This window comes from Vipera ursinii (assembly GCF_947247035.1).
Source record: "Vipera ursinii genome assembly, chromosome: 6".
NCBI lineage: Eukaryota > Metazoa > Chordata > Lepidosauria > Squamata > Viperidae > Vipera > Vipera ursinii.
The window spans coordinates 34983990-35005531 of record NC_139515.1 but is presented as its reverse complement, the minus strand read 5'-3'; the positions used below and the strand labels follow the sequence as shown (position 1 = coordinate 35005531).

At 44.7% G+C, this 21542-nt stretch overlaps 1 protein-coding gene across 1 annotated transcript in view; it reads right to left on the bottom strand.

Annotated features, from left to right (window-relative positions):
* Nucleotides 1-21542, bottom strand: part of CNTN1 (contactin 1) — a gene marked incomplete at both ends in the record, with an annotated part of 250063 nt that overhangs the window by 11408 nt on the left and 217113 nt on the right. The window contains 2 exons of the mRNA XM_083365212.1: nucleotides 5533-5636; nucleotides 8624-8858. Of these exons, the coding sequence (XP_083221338.1) occupies nucleotides 5533-5636; nucleotides 8624-8858 (339 nt within the window). The remainder of the gene's footprint in view (nucleotides 1-5532; nucleotides 5637-8623; nucleotides 8859-21542) is intronic.

The window sequence follows — 21542 nt, the reverse complement described above, 5'->3', positions numbered from 1 at the left end:
AGTAGGCATGAGCCTAAATGGACTCCAGAAGATGGTAGAGGGCAGGAAGGCCTGGAGGAACATTATCCATGGGGTCGCGATGGGTCAGACACAACTTTGTAACTAACAACAACAACAACCAAAATCTTGTCTTGGTCATTTTGATTTTAAAATCCATCACTTTCCTATTTCCCATTACATGTATGTAACCTTGATTTAGATATGTTTGGTGTATGTTTAACTATGTGTAGGTTTAAAAGAAAAAACAAAGCAAAGGAAGTTTTAGCAAATCAATATTAAATAAACATTGGACTTGCTTCTTATCATCAATTAACACTATTTCAAATCACTTCCATGCAAAAGAAGGAAATCCTGGTGTTGCTTTCTTCTAAATCTAAAGATGTATCTTCCTTCTGCCTTCTGAAGTACTTTGACAGAATCTGTTCCTTTTGTAGTAGTACAAATAGCCCTTGAATTATAACGGCTTGAAGTTACAAATGGCTTTTCTTTTAGATAACGTTCATTATCATTTTTTACTGTGGGCACACTGGCACCCATTAAAAATGAAATTCTGTTGCCTGCTCTTAAAAGTGTACACTTACATAACACACATATAAACATGCTACATACATACATGTGTGTATACCTGCACCCTTACATATAAATACATATAAACATTAATCACTTTCTATCTTGAATACATAGGGGAAAGAGGAAGCTTAAGAGTTTGCAAGGTTGTATGGAACAAAACCGTGACTGAATCTGGATGTTCTGCTTTGGATACCATGAAGCCTCCTCCCAGATGGTAATAAGGAAAAAAGGTTGTGAAGAGGATGTGTAGTGTCCCAGATAACACTGCGGACCCTGCTCAAGCAACACTTATATGCTATGTCCTCGATAGAAGGGACTTATGACTGTTTTTTATGTTTACGATCATTCCAGAATTTCCCATGGCTACATGATCAAAATTTAGTCACTTGACAACTAACTCATATTTATGATGGTTGCAGTGTCAATGGGGAAACCAGATTCACTTAACAACTATGTTACAAACTTAAACTACAATGACTCACTTAACAATTGTGGCAAGAAAGATCATAAAATGGGGCAAAACTCATTTAACAATTAACAAATATCTCAGCAACAGAAATTTTGGGCTTACTTCTGGTCATAAGTCAAGAACTACTGGTACCGTATTTTCCGGCGTATAAGACGACTGGGCATATAAGACGACCCCCTACATTTCCTGTTAAATTATAGTGTTTGGGCTATACTCGCCGTATAAGACTACCCCTCTTCCAACGCACACCAAATAAAAATTAAAAAACATCAGATTTTATTTTAATATGGTAATTTTAATTCAAATGCTTATGACATGCAGGTGCTTAGTAGGAAAACTATCACTTATAAACATAAGGCTGTTTGTCATCAAACATGTAAACATAAAACAGTGCAAGTGGATTAAATAATAATAATAATAATAATAATAATAATAATAATAATAATAATAATAATAATAATAATAATAATAATAATAATAATAATAATAAGAAGAAGAAGAAGAAGAAGAAGAAGAAGAAGAAGTATTTGGAGGGGACCTTGGTGGTCATCTAGTCCAATCCCCTGCTAAGGCAGGAAACCCTATACCATTTCAGACAAATGGCTGTCCAGTCTCTTCTTTAAAACTTCCAGTGTTGGAGCATTCACCACTTCTGGAGGCAGGTTGTTCCACTGGTTAATTGTTCTAACTGTCAGGAAGTTTCTCCTTAGTTCTAGGTTGCTTCTCTCCTTGACTAGTTTCCATCCATTGCTTCTTGTCCTGCTTTCAGGTGCTTTGGAGAATAGCTTGGCTCCCACTTCTTTGTGGCAGCCCCTGAGATATTGGATCACTGCTGTCATGTCACCCCTCACCCTTCTCTTCGTTAAACTACACATACCCAATTCCAGCAACCATTCCCTATTTTCCTAAGTCACTTTTTCACTTTTCCTAATTCACTCTAAAGCTTTCCCTGCGCAGAGCCTTAAGTAACACCAGCTGCCTGCAATTAGTGCAGGTTCGCATCCCACCAGGCTCAAGGTTGACTCAGCTTTCCATCCTTCCAAGGTAGGTAAAATGAGGACCCAGATTGTTGGGGGCAATAAGCTGACTTTGTAATAATGCTGCTTGGGGGGGGGGTGAAAGCCCTAATAAAAAGGCATATACACAGAATGAAGGCTATTGCTAAGCACATTGATTTGTGCTTTAAATTGTAAGCCACCCTGAGTCTTCGGAGAAGGGCAGGATATAAATGGGATTTTTTAAAAAAAAGACCAAATGGGAGATCCGCTCCAGGTTTTCCAGCCAGCCCGCCCAATTCCTGAGTCAAATGTGTCCTTAGAGCTAAGCCGCTGCTCTGGCTGCTGCCTTCCCCACCTGCCTTTCAAGTTGGGATATACTACAGCTGCTCTTCAATTTTAGAAGGAAAGACGCCCAGACCCCAGCCTGTAAAAAATCACAGACTGCAGCTTGTTCTCCAATTGGTCCCGCTTTCCCTGCACAGACTAAATTGGAGATCCGCTCCAGGTTTTCCAGCCAGCCCTGTCCCTAAATTTTCAGCACCCGGCGTATAAGACGACCCCTGACTTTTGAGAAGATTTTCATGGGTTAAAAAGTAGTCTTATACGCCGGAAACTACGGTACTTACTATTATTGCATGTTCTGGTAATTGTTTGATAATTTATTTATATTTATTTCTTGTATTTATAATCTCTTTCAAACTCAGATACACTTCTTGATTATAAAAATAAATATGTGTACAACACCATGTTCAGTTCTTTTGTATCTTGTGGTATGATTACTAAAATTACTAAGTTTCAACATGGCGGCACCTTGCTTGGCTGCAGCTGCTTCAGCTCTCAAAAGTGTGGGGGTTAGGGAGGGAAATGAACGATCCGGACTGAAGCACGTTTTAGAAATAGGGACAAGTAAGCAGAGTTGGACTGCTAAACTTTCATATGAACATCAGTCTATATTGGATATGAAGAAATTCAGCAGAAGAGGTATGGTAGAGAAAACTGTTTGGGAGAGTCTGCATGGGCTCGGATTACTACGGAGGATTAAATCAACGATGGAGATGCCGATGGTTGACATGGAGGGTGAGAGTTCAGCTGCAATGTCTGGAGGAGAGGGGAGGAAGAAAAAAAATTGCTGGAGGTGGAAACAGCATTGTGCTCAGTGTTTTGAGCAGCGAAGGCAGTGTTTCAGGCTGCAGGGGCAGAGAGGGGAAGCAGCCATTGCAGCTGGGAAGTTTCCCTCCATTGCTGACCATCTTCAGAAGAAAGGGAGGAGGTGTGACCATAAGAGGAAGCATGGCAAATGCAGAGGCCTAACATCTAGGCTAAAAGCTAGACCTTACAGAGTGTCTCTTCCATCTATTTTGTTTGCAAATGCTCACTCTTTAGAACCAAAAATGGATTACTTGAGGCTGGATTTAACAACAAACCGGGAGGTGAGAAATTGCTGTGTCATCATTGCAACAGAAACTTGGTTAAAGCCCTCTGTCCCAGATAGTGCTGATAGCTTGATGGGATTTTCAACATTTCGGCTGGACTGGAGTTTTACTCTTAGTGGCAAATCCCGGGGAGGGGGTGTCTGTTTTTATATAAATGACAGATGGTGCAATAATGCCAAGGTGGTTTCAAGTCTGTGCTCTCCAGATATAGAGCTTTTGATCATCAAATGCAGACCCTTCTATCTGCCTAGAGAATTCTCTGTTACCATTATCACAGCTGTGTATATCCCCCCTGATGCAAGCAGAGAAGAGGCCCTGAAGGTTCTCTGTCATACCATCAGTGACTTACAAACTACTCACCCAGAGGGTGCATTTATTGCAGTGGAAGACTTTAACCAAGTGGATTTGAAAGCTACCCTCCCACATTTCCATCAATATGCCAATATGTGGACTTTGCAACCAGAGGGGACAATACACTGGATCTTGCTTATTCCAACATCAAGAAGGCTTTCAAAGCTATCACCTGGGCTCCTCTGACCATCTCTCAGTGCTGCTTATTCCAGCATATAAACCTTTATTAGTCAGAGTGAAATCTACAGTAAAGCAGGTGAAGGTTTGGTCAGAGGGAGCTATGGAAGCATTACAAGTCTGCGTTAAGTGCACAGATTGGGGCATGTTTAAGAAAGCAGCTACTGAAACCAACATCCAAATGTTGAGGAGTATGCCACCACGGTGTCTGCATATATCCAAAAGTGCATAGAAGATGTCTGTGTCCTGAAAAGCATTGTTTGCCTACCGACCAAATCGCTCTATGGAGGATGCTACTTTTTCTATTCTCCATCTGAGCTTGAAGCACTTAAGAGGAAAGAAATACTCGTGTGCGTTTGCTGTTTATCGACTTTAGTCTGGCATTTAACACAATCATTCCCCAGCATCTAGTGGACAAACAAGGCCTTTTAGACTTAAACACCCCTTTGTGCAACTGGATTCTTGATTTTCTTACCAACAGGCCCCAATATGTGTGAGTTGGAACAAATACCAATAATAACATTTTCTTGAGCACAGGTTCTCCTCAGGGCTGCATCCTAAGTCCACTTCTGTTCATCCTGTTGACCCATGACTGATGTGCTAGGTTTGCCACCAACTATATTGTGAAGTTTGCAGATGATACAACAGTAGTGGGCCTTATTCATGATGACAATGTGGAAGCTTACTGCCAGGAGGTTGAGGGGTTGGTGAACTGGTGTAAGAAAAACAGCTTAGTTTTAAATACTGGAAAAACCAAAGAGATCATTGTCGATTTCAGAAAAGGTAGGAAAAGCCACAGTTCTCTGTGCATTAATGATTCACCTGTGGAGATGGTTACCAGCATCAAATTCCTGGGTGTGCAGCTAACGAGTAGGCTGGCTTGGTCGCTCAACAGTAAGACACTGGTGAAGTGGGCATAGCAGTGCCTGCATTTTCTGCATTGCATGAGAAAAGTACATCTTCCTTCTCCTATCCTTACCACTTTCTACAGGGGGACAATCAAGAGCATCCTGTCATACAGCATCACAGTCTGGCTTGGAAGCATCACTGCTTCAGACAGGAAGGCAGTGCAGAGAGTGGTGAGGATGGCCAAAAAGATCATTGGCAGTTCCCTCCCTTCCATCCAGGACATAGCACTCAAGTGTTGCTTGAGCAGGGTCCGTAACACTACGCATCCTCTTCACGACCTGTTTTCCTTGTTACCTTCTTGGAGGAGACTTCATGATATCCGTAGCAGAACATCCAGGTTCAGCCATAATTTCATTCCATACAGCATTAACCTTGAGAACTCTCAAGATTCCTCCTTCCATTATATATTCAAGATGGACAGTATTTAATATTCATTTGTTATGTATATGTTGGGCTATGGGTCTTTACATATGTTGTATATAGGTGTGTGTCATGTATGTGTTTCACTTAGAGAGCAGGCAACTAAATTTCATTTTTGATATGTGCCGTTGTGTCCACAGTAAAAAAAAATGTCAATAAAGGTTATCTTATCTTATCTTCAAAGAGAATATATTTTTAAGCTCACCTCATAGCCAGTAACAGCTGGATTTACAATGTGTTCCCAGGAAACAGATACTTCTGTGGATGACAGAACTTTTATTTTCACATTTCTAGGTCTTTCAGTAGGAGCTGAAAAATTGAATGGAGTATTAATATTGTGAATCTGATATTCTGAGTAATGTAGAGTAAAATAATCAAGGATTTCCAGTTATTTAATTTGGTGCTTTCTTTGGCAGCATGGTCAATATTTCTTCAAGTTTCTAGTTGGTTCCTTTAGTAACTACACCAGATTAAGTCATCTGGGTGACTTTGGACCAGTCACTCTCTCTCAGTCCTAGGAAGAACCAATGGAAAACTGTTTTTGAAATTTTGGCAAGAAAACTGCAAAGACTAGTTCAGGTAGTCTCCAGAACACACTCCCTCCCTCTCCCTCCCCCCCCCTCTCTCTCTCTCACACACACACACGCACGCACGCAAACACACACCCCACATATTATATGCAGTTTAGAATAGTAAAAATTAATTCAAATGGAATACTTTACATAGTAATGTTTTACAGTTTAATCTACATTTGCAATACAAATTATGTGCTTAAATAATTGTTGCATAATCCTTTTAGCTATGGCAATATTTTCAGTTTTATCTTTCATTTTGTTTTTACTTAAACAAGTTGCCTTCAACTCTGAAAAGGAGATTTATGAACCATTTAAAATCATCAATGTGTGACTATATAAATTCACAAAGAATCCTGATTCAGATAGTTTCTAATTAATACTATAAAGAATCAAAGTACTAGTATATTGCAGGGAAAGGATGTATAGTAGATTTTTTTATGAAATAACCATATTAGGCATCAAATTACTAATTATCTTCTTTCTTAGTATCCAAATTATGTAACTGCATGTGCAGTCGTGGTTAGGTTTCTTGCAATTAGTGAATTTTCCCAAATGCCTAAAATGTGCAGTTTCTTTTTTGTTATTGACAGAATAAATGCGAACAGTTTTGGTATCTTATAATTTTGAGAGTATGACTTTACTAGGTCATTCATCACATACATAAAAAGGTAAAGGTTCCCCCGCACATGCGTGCTAGTCGTTTCCGACTCTAGGGGCCGGTGCTCATCTTCGTTTCAAAGCCAAAGAGCCAGCGCTTGTCCGAGGACGTCTCCATGGTCATGTGGCCGGCATGACTAGATGCCACATACATACATACATACATACATACATACATACATACATACATAAAACTAGTTTTTGAATTGCTTGTTATCGTGTTTTGATTAATTCAAAATTAACTGAATTAAACAGATGCTGCTCTGTTTAATTTTAAAAAAAATATTAACCTATTGGGCTTGTAAACACAATTAACTGAAGGCTATACAAATGTCTATACAAATTCATTGGTGAGGCAAAGATCAATGCTCTTTTCAAGATCTTTTTCAGCAAGTTGCAACATAAAAGCTCAAAAAACCCCTTTCATATGTTTAATGTTGTAACTGGGCACTCAGTCAAATATGTATCAAGTGGTTACTGTTCAGAGGAAACAATTATATATTGGATAAAAATTTTCAAATAACATTGAATAATCATTTATGGAAAGGTATTTAAATTAACACTTTATGGTAGTGATTTTATTAAATTTAGAATTTTAGTGTATTGCCAGAAATGCAGAAGCTTGGCCTACATTACTAAATGCTCAGTAAAATAACAGAAAATGGATGTTTTTTAACATAGAAATGTTAATTAACCTGAGATGGCCTAACAATCTGAAACGTTCATAATACATTTCTTTATTTGGTATATATTTGGTATATATTTGGTTTCCCCCCAAATAAGGCCTGGACTTTTTTTTTAGCTCCAAAAGATGCATTAGGGCTTAATTTCAGGGAAGCACAGTATCAGGGTGATCAGCCCGGCCAGGCACCCCACCCCTCAGTGTGTGCACAAGAGGCAGTGAGCACAATGGGGCCGATGGTGTCTGGCAGCAGCCACAGTCTGCCAGTCCTTGGCCACACACTCTGGGGTTGTGCAGCTCACACAGTGCAAGTGAATTGAGTACCTGTCCAAGCAGTAGGCAGACGCAGATGTGCAGGTGGGAGTCAGGCAATCCAGATGCACTGCATCACCCCCTGCCTCATGGGAAGACTCACAGGAGGTTTGTGTGGCAGCACCAGCAGCAGGCAGAGGCACGGGGGGAGGCAGGGAATCCGGATGCAGTGTGCGGCCACCTGGCTTGCAGGAGGCTTGCATGGCAGCACCGGCAACAGGCAGAGGCAGACGCATGGGGGCGGAGGCAGGCAATCCAGATGCGCCGCACAGCAGCACTGGCAGCAAGTGGAAGCCGAGGCATGGGCAGGCAAGCCCAGAGACAGTGGGACAGACTGGGTGGTGCATCAGATACACCTGCCTCCCCCATGCCTCAGCCTCCACCTGCTGCTGGTGCTGCCACACGAGCCTTCCACAAGCCTCCTGGGAGTCAGGGGGCTGCAGAGTGCTTCCAGATCACCTGCCTCCCTCTGTGCCCCAGCCTTCACCTGCTGCCAGTGCTTTTGCATGTCAGGATCACCTGCCCCCCCCTCCGTGCCTCTGCTTGGAGGGCCAGCCTGGTGGTCGCAGCACCCAGACTTCCCTGTGCTATGCAGACTGTGGCTGCTGCCAGACATCGTTGGCCCACACACAACTCACCACCTCCTGTGCTGGCCATGCCCATCCTCCAGGGCTTATTTTTATGGTAGGGCTTATATTAGGAGCATGCTAAAAAATCAGGCTAGGGCTTATTTTCTGGTGAGGTCTTATTTTTGGGAAAACACGGTACTTAGAATGTGAATTATCATGACATGCGCTTTCCTGAATTTTGCTTTTTCTCATGGCAGATAACCTTGAGCTCATTCTATTTTCAATTCATCCAAGAAAAATGGATTGCTCTGATATCACAGGTCAGAATTGACTTAGATGATATGTGGGCAGCCAATGTGCTAAACAGGCTGGTTGGATCAACTTAAATATTCTTGGAAATAGATCTTAGGAATTAGACTGTTTACATGACAATTTTTTTAGTACATTACAGCAAGCTTATCAAAACCTACTCTTAACTTTCATCACAGAATTTTTACTCACCATCTTCTGCCGAATAGATAATAGCAGTAAGACTAAAAGGTCCTTCTCCTTTGTTATTAAATGCTTTCACCTTTACTTGATACTTTGATGAAGGAAGCATTGATTCATCCTTATGAACATACCGACCAATATCAGGTTGAGGAACTGTAACAATTTTCCAATCATTTTGATCAAAGGACTTGAAAGCTACCACATATCCAAAATTATTACCAAAGTGATACTCTTTTGGCAAAGGCTATAAGACAAAATATGAGAATTATGTGTTCTTTTTATTTTTGTTCTTTGTTTGAATGAGTATAAATAAAATTTAAATCTATATTAGTCTATTTGAAGAAATGTTCCCATGAAGAGTCTAAGTAAGGAAATACATTTTTTCCCCACACAAGGCTTGTCTTCTTCTTTCTTACAGATAATCTGAAAACAGCTTAATATCACAGATTAAATACTTTCTAAATATAGAATAACTTTTATAAAATGCCTTCTGCAATATCAGCCTATTTAGTTGCCCTAATTTTTTCTCCCTTCCTTCACCTAGCCATTATCTCATAATATATAGATTTTGAATGGAAATAAATTGAAATCTCTTTATATAACAAAAAATAGTATCAATGGTTTGTGCCCTTAGAACCTGAAGGCACATATTGAGTACCTAAATAAAGTGTGGTACTAAGTGACTTTGTATGACCCAAAATATAATAGTTCTTTTTTAAAAATTATACCCCAAAGATAGGACACATTTCTGTTTGCTTTTTCTAAAATAGTTCCATATGTTAAATTCCATGTGGATTTTAGTCACTAAAAGGGAACAGAAGGGGAACTCATCAAATTTGCAGATGACACTAAGCTTGCAGGAATAGCCAACTCCCAGGAGATAAACTCAGGATCCAAAAAGATCTTGATAGACTTGAACAATGGACCCTATCTAACAACATGAAATTTAAAAAGGAAGGTTTTCTACTTAGGCAGGAAAATCCAAAGGTACAAGTACAGATTAGGTGAAACCTGGCTCAAAAACAAGAACTCTGAAAGGAGTCTTAGTGGGCGATCACTTAAACATACAATAATTAACAACAACAACCCCCCTGCCCCAGTGAGGCACTACCTTGACGTGGTTGTGGGGCTTGTGTACTCTGAGGAAGATGAGAGCTATGCCAGAAGTTCAACCATACTGGACAGGTCTCATTAGAGGAGTCAGACAAAGAGTGTCTCTCCCATAAAAAATATGGTGAGACGCAAATTTCAGAATGCCATACCGGCTCAGATGTTGCCCGGGTTAACAAGGTCTGCACTAGATGTTGGAGTTCCTGGATATCTGGTGAAAAATGGGTTACAGGACTCAGGACTGTTGGCTAAGCAACCAGGGCCAGCAGCTGCAGAACTACGGGAAGAAAAGGTGTTTACCCGTCGCAAATATACAGTGATTGAAAACAAAGAAATAATGATCTGTTATTACAGATCAAGTCTAACAAGAAGAGGATATCTAAAATGAATGCACCAGTTCTGGAAAGAACAACATCCAGAATCAGAAATAACAGAACAGAGACTAGCAGATCAATGCCGATTTATAATAAAGTATTCACAGAAACAGTAATGGATGAACTGCAAATGTTTACCCAGGGCAAAGAAATCAAAGCTCTGCCAGAAGTAATTCAGAATGTAGAGGCAAGCCAGGGGGAGTTGGCAGTGAAGGAATCCAGCAGAGATATACAACTGCTCTCATTTGAAAACCAGGCACCTCTTCCTCAGGAAGGACAAAGCCCTCTAACTAAAGAAATAAAATAATTTAAACAAAGAATAACTGAGCATCTAAAACAGCACAAAAACAACAAAATAAGGCTGCCTGCATTGAAGCTTGTTCCAAAGAAACAGCTAGCACAAGCATTAAAAGATGCAAATACTGCAATATCAAGTATAAGCACCAATTCACTGCAAGAAACAAACCAACTAATGTACAGCACAGCTGCAGTTATAACTGAATACCTGGGATGCAAAATCAACAAAGAAAAACAAACAGTGCACCACAAAAATGGAAGGTTAGACTAGAAAATAAGATCAGCAAATTAAGATCACATGCAAGCAAGCTAGAACAGATGAAAGAAAAGAAGCTGAAGAACAAGAAGATCAAAGAATACCTAATCAAGAAATACCACTTGAATACCACAAGGAAGATCAAGGAAGCACTGGAAATAATAAAGCAGCAAATAACAGCTATAGCCAGGAAAATCAGTAGATATAAAGCTTGAATTGCAAACTATAGGCAGAACCTCCAATTTCAATCCAATCAGAAACGTTTCTACCAATCCATCAATGGAGAAACTGAAATGAATCAGTCAGTATCTGACAAGGAAGAAAGAGTTCTGGAAGCAGATACGGGATAACCCAAAGAAACACAACAAGGATGTGTCTTGGTTAAAAGAGGTGGATGCAAATAAAACAGAAGTTGAAATGAAAGAACTAGTAATAACAACAAAAATGGTAGAAAAAAGAGCAAGGAATCTCAAAAATTGGTCAGCACCAGGTGAAGATGAACTGCGTAGGTTTTGTTTGAAACATCTAACTGTTATATAGCCACTCATTGCTAAGCAGTTCAACAATATACTACAAGGAGGAGAAATTTAAAAGTAGCTAACAGCTGGGAAAACTTACCTAATAGTGAAAAATCCAGCAAAAGGGGCAACGCCAGGCAACTACAGGCCAATTACCTGCTTACCAACAACTTTCAAATTGCTAACTGGTGTGGTAGCTGATGCAGTACAACAGCATTTAGTTGAAAACAATCTCTTTCCACCCAAGCAGAAAAGAAACCACCCCAATAGCAGAGGAACAAAAGATCAACTCCTAATAAACATGTCATGGTTCTGATTATTGAGACAGTTCAAACAAAATTTAGGCTTTTTTTAACTAAAAAGTTTTAATAAAGGCAGCATCGGCACTCATGGATGGATGCCAGAATCTGAATTCTCCTCCCCTTGACGCACCACATCAATACAGAATTTCCCTCCCTTATTTACATGTCATGAATCACATTTACCAATTAATTTAACACACAAAGTTTCACTTCCCTTCTGAAGCGACTATCTCTTATCTTGTCAAAACATTCGATTACATTCCACCCACTTTTTTGTGATTCAAAACCCAAACAGTTAAAGCAAAAGGTTGCCTCTTATTTTGTCAGTGCAAAAACATGTCAATGTTTGTAGCATTGACATCCAGCCCCCCTTACAAAAAAGACAGATCCTGTACTCTAAATAAAACAGAAGTTAGGGGCTGGCGTTTGGTTTGTTGGAGTGTTTCTCATAAAACTTTTTGATAGCTTTTGTCAGCTTTTGTCAGCTTTCACATTGCTAGATTTCACCCAAATGGCTTCAGATAATGGGTATCCCTTCCATTGTATTAGGTACTGCAATTTCCCCTTAAAGATTATAGAGTCAAGAATATGTTTCACTTCATAATGGGTCTGACCCGCTACTACGATGGTTCCAGGTGCCTTCTTAGGGGAAGGTTTTAAAGTGGAGCCCCGAAAAGATTTCAGTAAGCTACAATGGAAAACTAGGTGATTTTTTCCCAAAAATCTGGGGAGTTTCAATTCTACTGTGACTGGGTTGATGATTTTCACAATGGGGAAAGGCCCCAAGAATTTCAGTCCTAATTTCTTGCTGGGTAATTTGAGGCATAAATATTTAGTTGACAGAAAAACCTTTTCCCCAACTTGGAATGTTCTTTGGGGAGCCCTTTTTATCAGCCTGTTTTTTTATAAGTCTCAGAAGTCTTTTTAATGCCATTTTTGTGTTTCTCCAAACCTCTTCCCACCCCTCACCCATTGATCAAGTGTCTGGGAAGCGGAGGGCAACTGAGGGTAGTCAGGCATCAAGCTGAACTCATTTCCTGTGGCTAATCTGAAAGGCATGTAGCCAGTGCTGCTCTGAACAGAATTATTGTAGGCCACCTCGGCGAAAGGGAGGAGGTCAGTCCAGTTTGTCTGTTGGTAGGAAACATAGCACCATTTTGTTAGCGGATTCTGCAGCCCCATTGGTAGCAGGATGAAAAGCAGATGATAAGCCTTAAGATGATCCAATTAATTTAAGGAAATTCCTCCCAAATTTCGCTGTGAACTGCACTCCTCTATCTGAAATTATTTGCTTAGGGGAACCATGCAGTCGGTAGATATGTTTCAGGAACAATTTAGTCAGTCGTTGTGCAGATGGGAGTCCTTTACAGGCGATAAAGTGAGCCTGCTTTGAAAACAGATCTATCACAGTCCAGATGACAGTATTTCCTTTACTGTTGGGTAGGTTTACAATAAAGTCCATAGCTATTTCTTCCCATGGTTGAGAAAGGTCGACTACCAACTGCAGTAGCCCAGGGGTTTTCCCTGGAATTCTTTTCATGGTGGCTCATACGGTACAACTCCTGACATAGCTTTCCCCATCTCTTTTTAGTCCCGGCCACCAAAATTGCCGGCAGATGAGGTGTAGAATTTTTAAATATCCGAAGTGTCCAGCCTGTTTTACATCATGGCAGTGTCTGAGAGCATTGAGATGGAGGGTTCAGGTAGATACAATTTCCCCCCCCCCATGTATGCCAAACTATCCCTGAACGTTAGGGAGATTTGATTATGTTTGAATCATTGATCGGTAAGGAGCTCTCATTTTATCTTCTTTGCTCCCAGGTCATCAGGATTAGGGGTTCTGCGAGGTGTGAGTTGTGCCGCAGATTGTGAACTGGGGATAATTGCCTCATATAACTCTTCAAATTCAATTTTGTACTGTGGCAATCAGGAAAGCACATCAGCTAGGAAGTTTTTTCTTCCCAGTATGTTACTTTAAAGTAAAATTAAAATGGTTAAAGTACTGTGCCCATCGCACTTGCTTTGGGGACAATTTGCGGGGAGTTTTTAGTGCCTCTACATTTTTGTGATCCGTCCATACTTTAAAAAGCACCTTGCTCCCTTCTAAGTAGTGTCACCAGTTTAATAGCCCCCAACTAATTGTGAAGGCCTCCTTCTCCCAGACTGTCCATCTCCTCTTGCCTTCCGTGAATTTCTTAGAGGTGTAGGCACAAGGTTGCAGGACTTCACTTTTATTCTTTTGCAGTAACACAGCTCTGACTGCCACATCGCTGGCATCCGCTTGAATTACAAAGGGCTCCCTTGGGCAGGGGTGCTTTAGGATTTTTAAATTCTCAAAAGCTTTCTGACAACTCATAGTCCATGCTACTGGTTGGCCAGGTCACAGTTTTCCCCCTCTGTTGTCCGTTTTGATTAGTTCTGTAAGGGATAGAGCAATCTTGGCAAAAGAGGGAATGAACTGATGGTAGAAGTTGGCAAACCCCAGGAAGCTCTGGAGCTGTTTGCAAGTTTTTGGGGGCTGCCATTCAATTATAGCTTTCACTTTGATTGGGTCCATTTTAATGCCCTCGTCGGAAATTCTATAGCCAAGATAATCTAATCAGGTTTGGTGAAATTCACATTTCGACAATTTTACATAATGTTTGGCATTCAATAGTTTCTTTAACACTTCTCTGACCAGTCTTATGCGGTCAGTCATATTCGTACTGTATCAGAATGTCATCAAGATACACCAGAACTCCTTTGTATAAATGATCATGTAGGACCTCATTAATCAACTGCATAAATACGGCTCGGGCCCCCTGCAGTCCAAATGGCATGACTTTGAATTGATAGCTTCCCAAGGAGCAGTTGAAGGCCGTTTTCCACTCATCCCCCTCCTTTATTCTCACCTGCTAATATGCTTCTCTCAGGTGTAACTTAGTGAAGACACTCCCCTTCACCAGGTGTGTTAGTCTTTGAGGAGGGGGAGAGGGCATTTATTTTCCACACTCACAGCATTGAGGCCATTATAGTCTATACAGAGATGAAGATACCTGTTCTGTACCAGCCTGCTACCGGCCCTGCAGAAAAGGCAACCCCTTTACAAACGGCAAGAGGCTGGAATTACGCCTGCCAAATTTATTACTACAAAAACAAACAAGACACGAACCAAGAAACAGGAGCTTTGAAACACTATCCGAGCGGTTGCCTTTAGCAAACCAGCCCTCCCCACACATTCCCCTTATATAGAGTTCAGGGCGTGGCTTCTCTCTGCCTCCTTCCGAGAAGCCCCATTGCCTTCCTCTGTTTACTCCTAACTGACTGCCTCCTGCGTCGGGCGTCCTTGAACAGGGCCAGCTGTGGGTCATCTTCATCCACACTGTCAGGCTCACACAGCTGGGTCTCCGTGGTGACCAAGTGGGAGGGGCCTGGCTGAGGGCTATCATCAGCAAGATCTTCAACCCCCTCAGCAAGGTCTTCAACACCCCCCTCCTCCTCTGAGTCATCCGACCCAACTGCCGAACCCACAGGCTGACCCTGAATCACAACACTATCCCGCACCGCAGGGCCTTTTCCCCGGGTCTGCCCATCCGGATGCGGTCGGGATGGAAATTGTTCATGAAAAGCGGTCACCAACGCAGGGGCATGAATGGCGGTCGCGTCTTCCCAGGTGAAGTACTCTGGTCTGTAACCTTTCCATTCAATCAGGTACTGGAAACGACCTTTCAGCGAACGGGAATCCCTGATGCTGGCGACCTTGTACTCAGGGGTGCTGCCTCCATCACGAGGTCCTGATGGGGGAGGTTCCGCTTGGCGGAGTGGACAGGCCGGTTGCTCGGGGACCAACAGAGACCGATGAAAGACTGGGTGCACGCGCAGGGAACGTGGCAGAGTTAAGCGATAGGCGACCGGATTGATGACAGCCTCGACTGGGAACGGTCCTAAATATTGGTGATCTAACTTTCTCACCGGCCGTGTTGACGGTAGGTTCCTGGTGGACAACCAGACCCGATCTCCCACCGATAGTGGAGGCGTATCCCGTCTTGGCCTTCTCTAACTGACGTCGCACCAATTGATGGATTACCTGTAACTGTGCCATGAAGTCGTTCGCTGCCGGCTCCGGTGAGTCCACAGGAGAAAGGGGGAAAAACCGGGGGTGATATCCCACATTGGCCAAGAACGGTGTCATCTGTGTGGAGGTGTGCTGCGAATTGTTAAATGCAAACTCAGCTATGGCCAGAAGGTCCACCCAATTGTTTTGCTGCAGATTGACATAGCAGCGTAGATATTGTTCCAGGATACCAATGACCTTCTCGGTTCCCCCGTCAGTTTGAGGATGATGCACGGACGAGAGGCAAATCTTGATATCCAACGCATGCATCAACTCCTGCCAGAAGCGGGCTGTAAACTGCCCCCCCCTATCAGAGACGACTCTATCAGGGAGGCTGTGCAGCCGAAACACCTGCTAAATGAACATACGACTAGTGGCGCGGGCTGACGGTAAGCTGCGACAGGGGATGAAGTGTGCCATCTTGGTCAGCATGTCCACCACCATATACACTGTCGTAAAACCAGGGGATGGGGATAAATCCATCAGAAAATCCATGGACACAGCCCCCCAGGGTCTTTTGGGTGTCGGCAAAGGCTGCAGTAATCCAGGCGGGGCCCCTGTCGCTGACTTGGCCTGCCTGCATGGGATGCAGGAGGTAACATAGGACTGGACGTCGTGTCGGACTCGGGGCCACCAGAAGGTACGGGAGACCAGGTTCAGGGTCTTGAACAGGCCAAAATGCCCTGCCGCCGGGTTATCGTGACACTGGCTGAGGATGAGTCCCCTGAGTAGCCCTCCCGGAACGTAGAGCTGGTCATGATAATACAAGAGTCCATCCGTGACCGTCCAAGGAGAATCTGGCCCCACCTCCTCCTTCCGCTGAGCCACCCACACCTCCTGCTGCTGTGCCTCCCGGATCCGAGCCCGTATATCAACCGGCTCCCGCACCGCAGCAAAAGACTCGACGGGGATCACTGTCCTGGGCAGAAGCTTGTCTTCCACTCGGGAATATTCTGGCTTCCTGGACAGAGCATCCACTCTTTGATTGTGCCCGCTAGGTATGTACCGAACCTGGACGTCAAACCTCACAAAGAAAAGAGACCACCGGATCTGGCGTTGGTTCAAATTCTGAGCGGTCTGCAGGCTTTCCAAATTCTTATGGTCCGTCCGGACCTCGATTTGATGCCGTGCTCCCTCCAGATGATGCCTCCAGGCCTCGAATGCCGCTTTGATGGCCAGCAGCTCCTTCTCCCAGATTGTATAATTGCGCTCCAAAGGGTTCAGTTTTCGTGAATGGTACGCGCAAGGGAAGAGGGTACCGCTGGGCATTGTTGCCTGGAGTAACACCGCCCCAATGGCAGTGTCGGAGGCGTCTGCCTCCACAACAAACGGCCGTTGCGGGTCAGGATGCTTCAAGATGGGCTCCTTCATGAAGGCTTCCTTCAAAGTCTGGAAAGCCTGTTGTTCTGGAGCGTTCCACTGGAACCAAGTCTTCTTCTGCAGGAGCCGGGTGAGGGGGGCTGTCAAGGCAGCAAACCCAGGGATGAAAGTTCGGTAATAGTTGGTGAACCCAAGAAGTCGCTGAACATCCTTCACACGACGCGGGGGTTGCCAACTCTGCAAAGACTCAACCTTACTCGGCTCCATGGTGATGCCCTTAGGAGAAATGCAGTGACCCAGGAAATCGATGGTTACCCGGTAGAACTGGCACTTCTCCAACTTGGCAAACAGCCGATGTTCTCGGAGTCGCTGCAGGACCTGATGGAGATGCTGATGGTGCACCTCACACGACGGGGAGTAGATCAGGATGTCATCCAAGTAGATCACAACAAACTGATCCAACAAATCCCGGAAAATGTCATTCATGAAATTCTGAAACACAGCGGGGGCGTTGGTCAGGCCAAACGGCATCACTGTGTACTCAAAATGTCCATAGCGAGTACCAAACGCCGTCTTCCACTCATCACCCGGCTGAACCCTGATGAGGTTGTAAGCTCCACGCAGGTCCAGTTTCGTGAAGATCTTTGCCTCCCGAAGTCAGTCCAAGAGTTCGGGGATGAGGGGCAGCGGGTAACGATTGTGCACTGTGATGGCGTTGAGTTTCCTATAATCGCAGCAAAGCCGCAATTCGCCCGACTTCTTTTTGAGGAAGAGCACGGGTGCAGACACTGGCGAGGACGAGGGCTGGATGAAACAGCAAGACAAATTCTTCTCCAGAAAGTCCCGCAATGCAGCCAACTCGGGGTCCGACATGGAGTACAAACGCCCCACTGGGAGAGGCGCATCAGGAACTAAATCAATGGGGCAGTCATAGGGCCTGTGCCGGGGTAATTGATCCGCCTCTGTCTCGCTGTACACATCAGCAAAGTCAGACAGTTCAGGAGGCAAGGAAACCCCTGGGGAACCCTCCACGTGGCCGGCACAGATATGGCAGGAGTGGTCCACGCACTGCAAGCTTGGGAAGGTGACCAAGTTCTGTGACCAATAGATCTGTGGGTCATGCGTCCGGAGCCACGCCAGTCCCAAGACCACTGCAGATCTGAGGTGATATAGAACTAGATGGCCTCCACATGGGAACTGATGGCCATACATAATGGTTGTGTGGCGGCCGTAATTGGCCCAGACAGGAGCACTCGACCATCGATAGTCTCCACTAACATGGGCGGATCCACCGGGCACTGGGGAACAGCCCATTTGGCCACAAATGCTGAGTCCATAAAATTTGTGGTGGCCCCAGAGTCAATTAAGGGATGGACTGGAATCCCCTCTGGCTTGCCAGGAAGGATCAGACGTGCCTCCAAAATCAGATGCTGTGGAGGTCCACAGGCAGCATCGGAAAGATGTTGTTCAGTGTTGTTGTGGGACGCCTGATCTATTACACCGTCTAGATCGGGCTTGGGGCGTTTCCCGATAGAAAAGTAGGCGACTTTCTCGGGGCAGACTCGGTCACTGATGCCCGCTGTCGCTTCTTTGGGCAAAAAGCAGCCAAATGCCCAGGGTCCCCACAGTAAAAACACAACCCCCCTGATTGTCGTCTGTTCATTTCAGTCACCGATAGATGAGACCTGGCGGCACCCAGCTCCATTGGCTCCTCCCTTTGAACTGGGGGCTCACACACAACAGGGGCTGCAGGGGTCTGTGGGGTGGCATGGCGACTCCTTTGCTGCTGCAACCAAGCATTGATCCGCAGGCAGAAATGGATCAGCCCATTCAGGTCTGAGGGAATATCCACACGGGCCAGCTCATCCAACATCTCCTCCGACAATCCATCCTGGAAGGCATCCACGAGCGCAGCCTCATTCCAGTTGGAATCCTGGCTAAGCAGCCGAAAATCGCTGATATAGCCCTGTAGGTGGCGTTGACCCTGCCTCAGAGCTTTCAGGCGTCGAGTAGCAGTCTGCGTCTTAATAGGGTCCTCATACATCAGACGCATATGATCACAAAACCCCACAAAGTTGTCCAACAATGGGCTAGGTTGAGCCAGCAGAGGCGTGCCCCAACGAGCTGCATCACCCGAAAGAAGGCTTAACACAAACCCCACCTTATCCCGGTCAGTGGGGAAATCAGCTGCTCTCACGCTGATAAAGAGCTGGCATTGTCCCAGGAAAGCAGGAAACAGTTCTGGAGTGCCTGTAAATTTATCTGGCATTGCAACTTGGCATTTTCTCCTGGGTGGGGGTGATGGTGGGGGTGCAGCATGAACCTGAGCTTGCAGTTGAGCCACCTGAGCTGCCAGCAAAGTGAGTTGCTGGGTGTGCTGGGCATTCTCAGCACGTAGCTGCTCCATAATATTAGTAAGGGGTGGGAGGCTGAAGGCAAACTGTTCTGTACCAGCCTGCTACCGGCCCTGCAGAAAAGGCAACCCCTTTACAAACAGCAAGAGGCTGGAATTACGCCTGCCAAATTTATTACTACAAAAACAAACAAGACACGAACCAAGAAACAGGAGCTTTGAAACACTATCCGAGCGGTTGCCTTCAGCAAACCAGCCCTCCCCACACATTCCCCTTATATAGAGTTCAGGGCGTGGCTTCTCTCTGCCTCCTTCCGAGAAGCCCCATTGCCTTCCTCTGTTTACTCCTAATTGACTGCCTCCTGCGTCGGGCGTCCTTGAACAGGGCCAGCTGTGGGTCATCTTCATCCACACTGTCAGGCTCACACAGCTGGGTCTCTGTGGTGACCAAGTGGGAGGGGCCTGGCTGAGGGCTATCATCAGCAAGATCTTCAACCCCCTCAGCAAGGTCTTCAACACCCCCCTCCTCCTCTGAGTCATCCGACCCAACTGCCGAACCCACAGGCTGACCCTGAATCACAACAAGACCCATCATTTTTTTCTTTGAACAACACAGGGGCTCCCACAGTAGACTTAGCCCATTCATTGAATCCCCTCGCTAGGTTTGTATCCACATATCACTGCATCTCCTCCATTTCAAGGGAGGATATAGCGTGCATTCTTGGTCATGGAAGTTTGGCCCCTGACAACAGTTCAATGGAACAATCATTGGGCTGGTGGGGAGGCAAGGTATCGCATTCTTTCTCACTAAATGCCTCCTCTAGGTCCTGCTCCTCACTGGGAATGAGCAGCTCGCCTGGTGGCCATGAGGTAGCCATGTGTGCTCGCTCATTGGGTGGGCTAAAATTCCCTGTAACATCTGTGGAATCAGTGGGGGGATCAGGCCTTATAGGTAGTCTCACAGTTCTCATTCCTTTCTCCCACCAGATAAATGGTTTCCATTTGTCCAACCAGGCTAATCCTAAGATGACAGTCCCAGTCATTTTTGGGGCCACCATGAAGCGAATAAATACCCAGTGCTCACCTATTTCTAAGCATAGGAGCTCCATTAATTGCGTGACTAAAGTCCCTCCCATCAAGGAGCCATCAGCTTGCTCAAACCTCACAGGTTTGGAGAGCAGTTTTGCTTGTATGTCCAGTTTCATGGCAAATGGCAAGGTAATGATGCATCGGGAGCATCCAGAATCAGCTAGCACCTTTAAATCTGCCTGCCTACCCAACTTAGGGATTATGAGCTTGGCAGGTAGTAAAAAAGGTGGGACGTGTTGACTCACCATCGGGTCATTCTCTCCTTCGTTGTCACTGTCGAAAGAAGGTACAACGGGGGTGGATTCAGTCTGAGTTCCAGCGTCCTCTCATGTGGGGATGTGACTGGACAACAGGTTCCTGTGTCATCCGGTTGGATTTTGTTCCGATTACCCGCTGTGCAGGTCTCTTTCTTGCTGCTTGTCCTGGTCTGTTCTGCTGTTGGGGGAAGGGGACTGGGCATTTCGCTGCTCGATGTCCCTGCTGTCTGCACCGGAAACACTTAATTGCCGGGTCTACAGGTTGCTTGGGTCTTTCAGCCATCACAGTAGTTGGAGATTTTCATGGGGGTGATTGCCATTCAGGTTGTTCTGACCTCAGCTTGACTTCAGGTAGGAGAGGCATCTTATAGTGGGCGAGCTGAACATCTAATTTCACCGCTGCCTGGTACCATTCATGCAGCTGGTCAGGCATAGCTCAGTAGATACATGATTGAGAAAGGTAGTCATCTAACCCTTCTCTAAAAAGATGAATTATGGATTGCTCAGGGCATCTCTCTGTCCGACTGGCCATCTTTTGAAACTCCTGCACATACTCCAGGGCAGGCCGGCCAGCTTGTTTTATCTTGTGGATTTTCTCTTCCGCTTTGAGGGCAATGGATGGGTCCTCAAATCTTCCCCTCAGCCCTAGGAGGAAAAGGTGGGGGTCCTCCAATGCAAGGGCCTGCTTGTTATATAAATTGTACAACCATTCGGATGCTTCTCCCTCTAGGTTGGACACAATCACATCGACCATAGCACCTGGGTCCAGGTAGAGATGGGCCCAGTGATTCAAGTGAGAGCGTACTTGGTTGAGGAAGAAAATCAGTTTCTCTGGGTTCCCATTGAAGGTTGCTCTGAAGGGTGGGCTCATCATTGGTTGCTGGGGCCCCCATTGCTGCTGGCCCCACCCTGGTTGTTTGTTCAATGGTTGCTGAAACCCCCACAACTGTTGTTGTGTC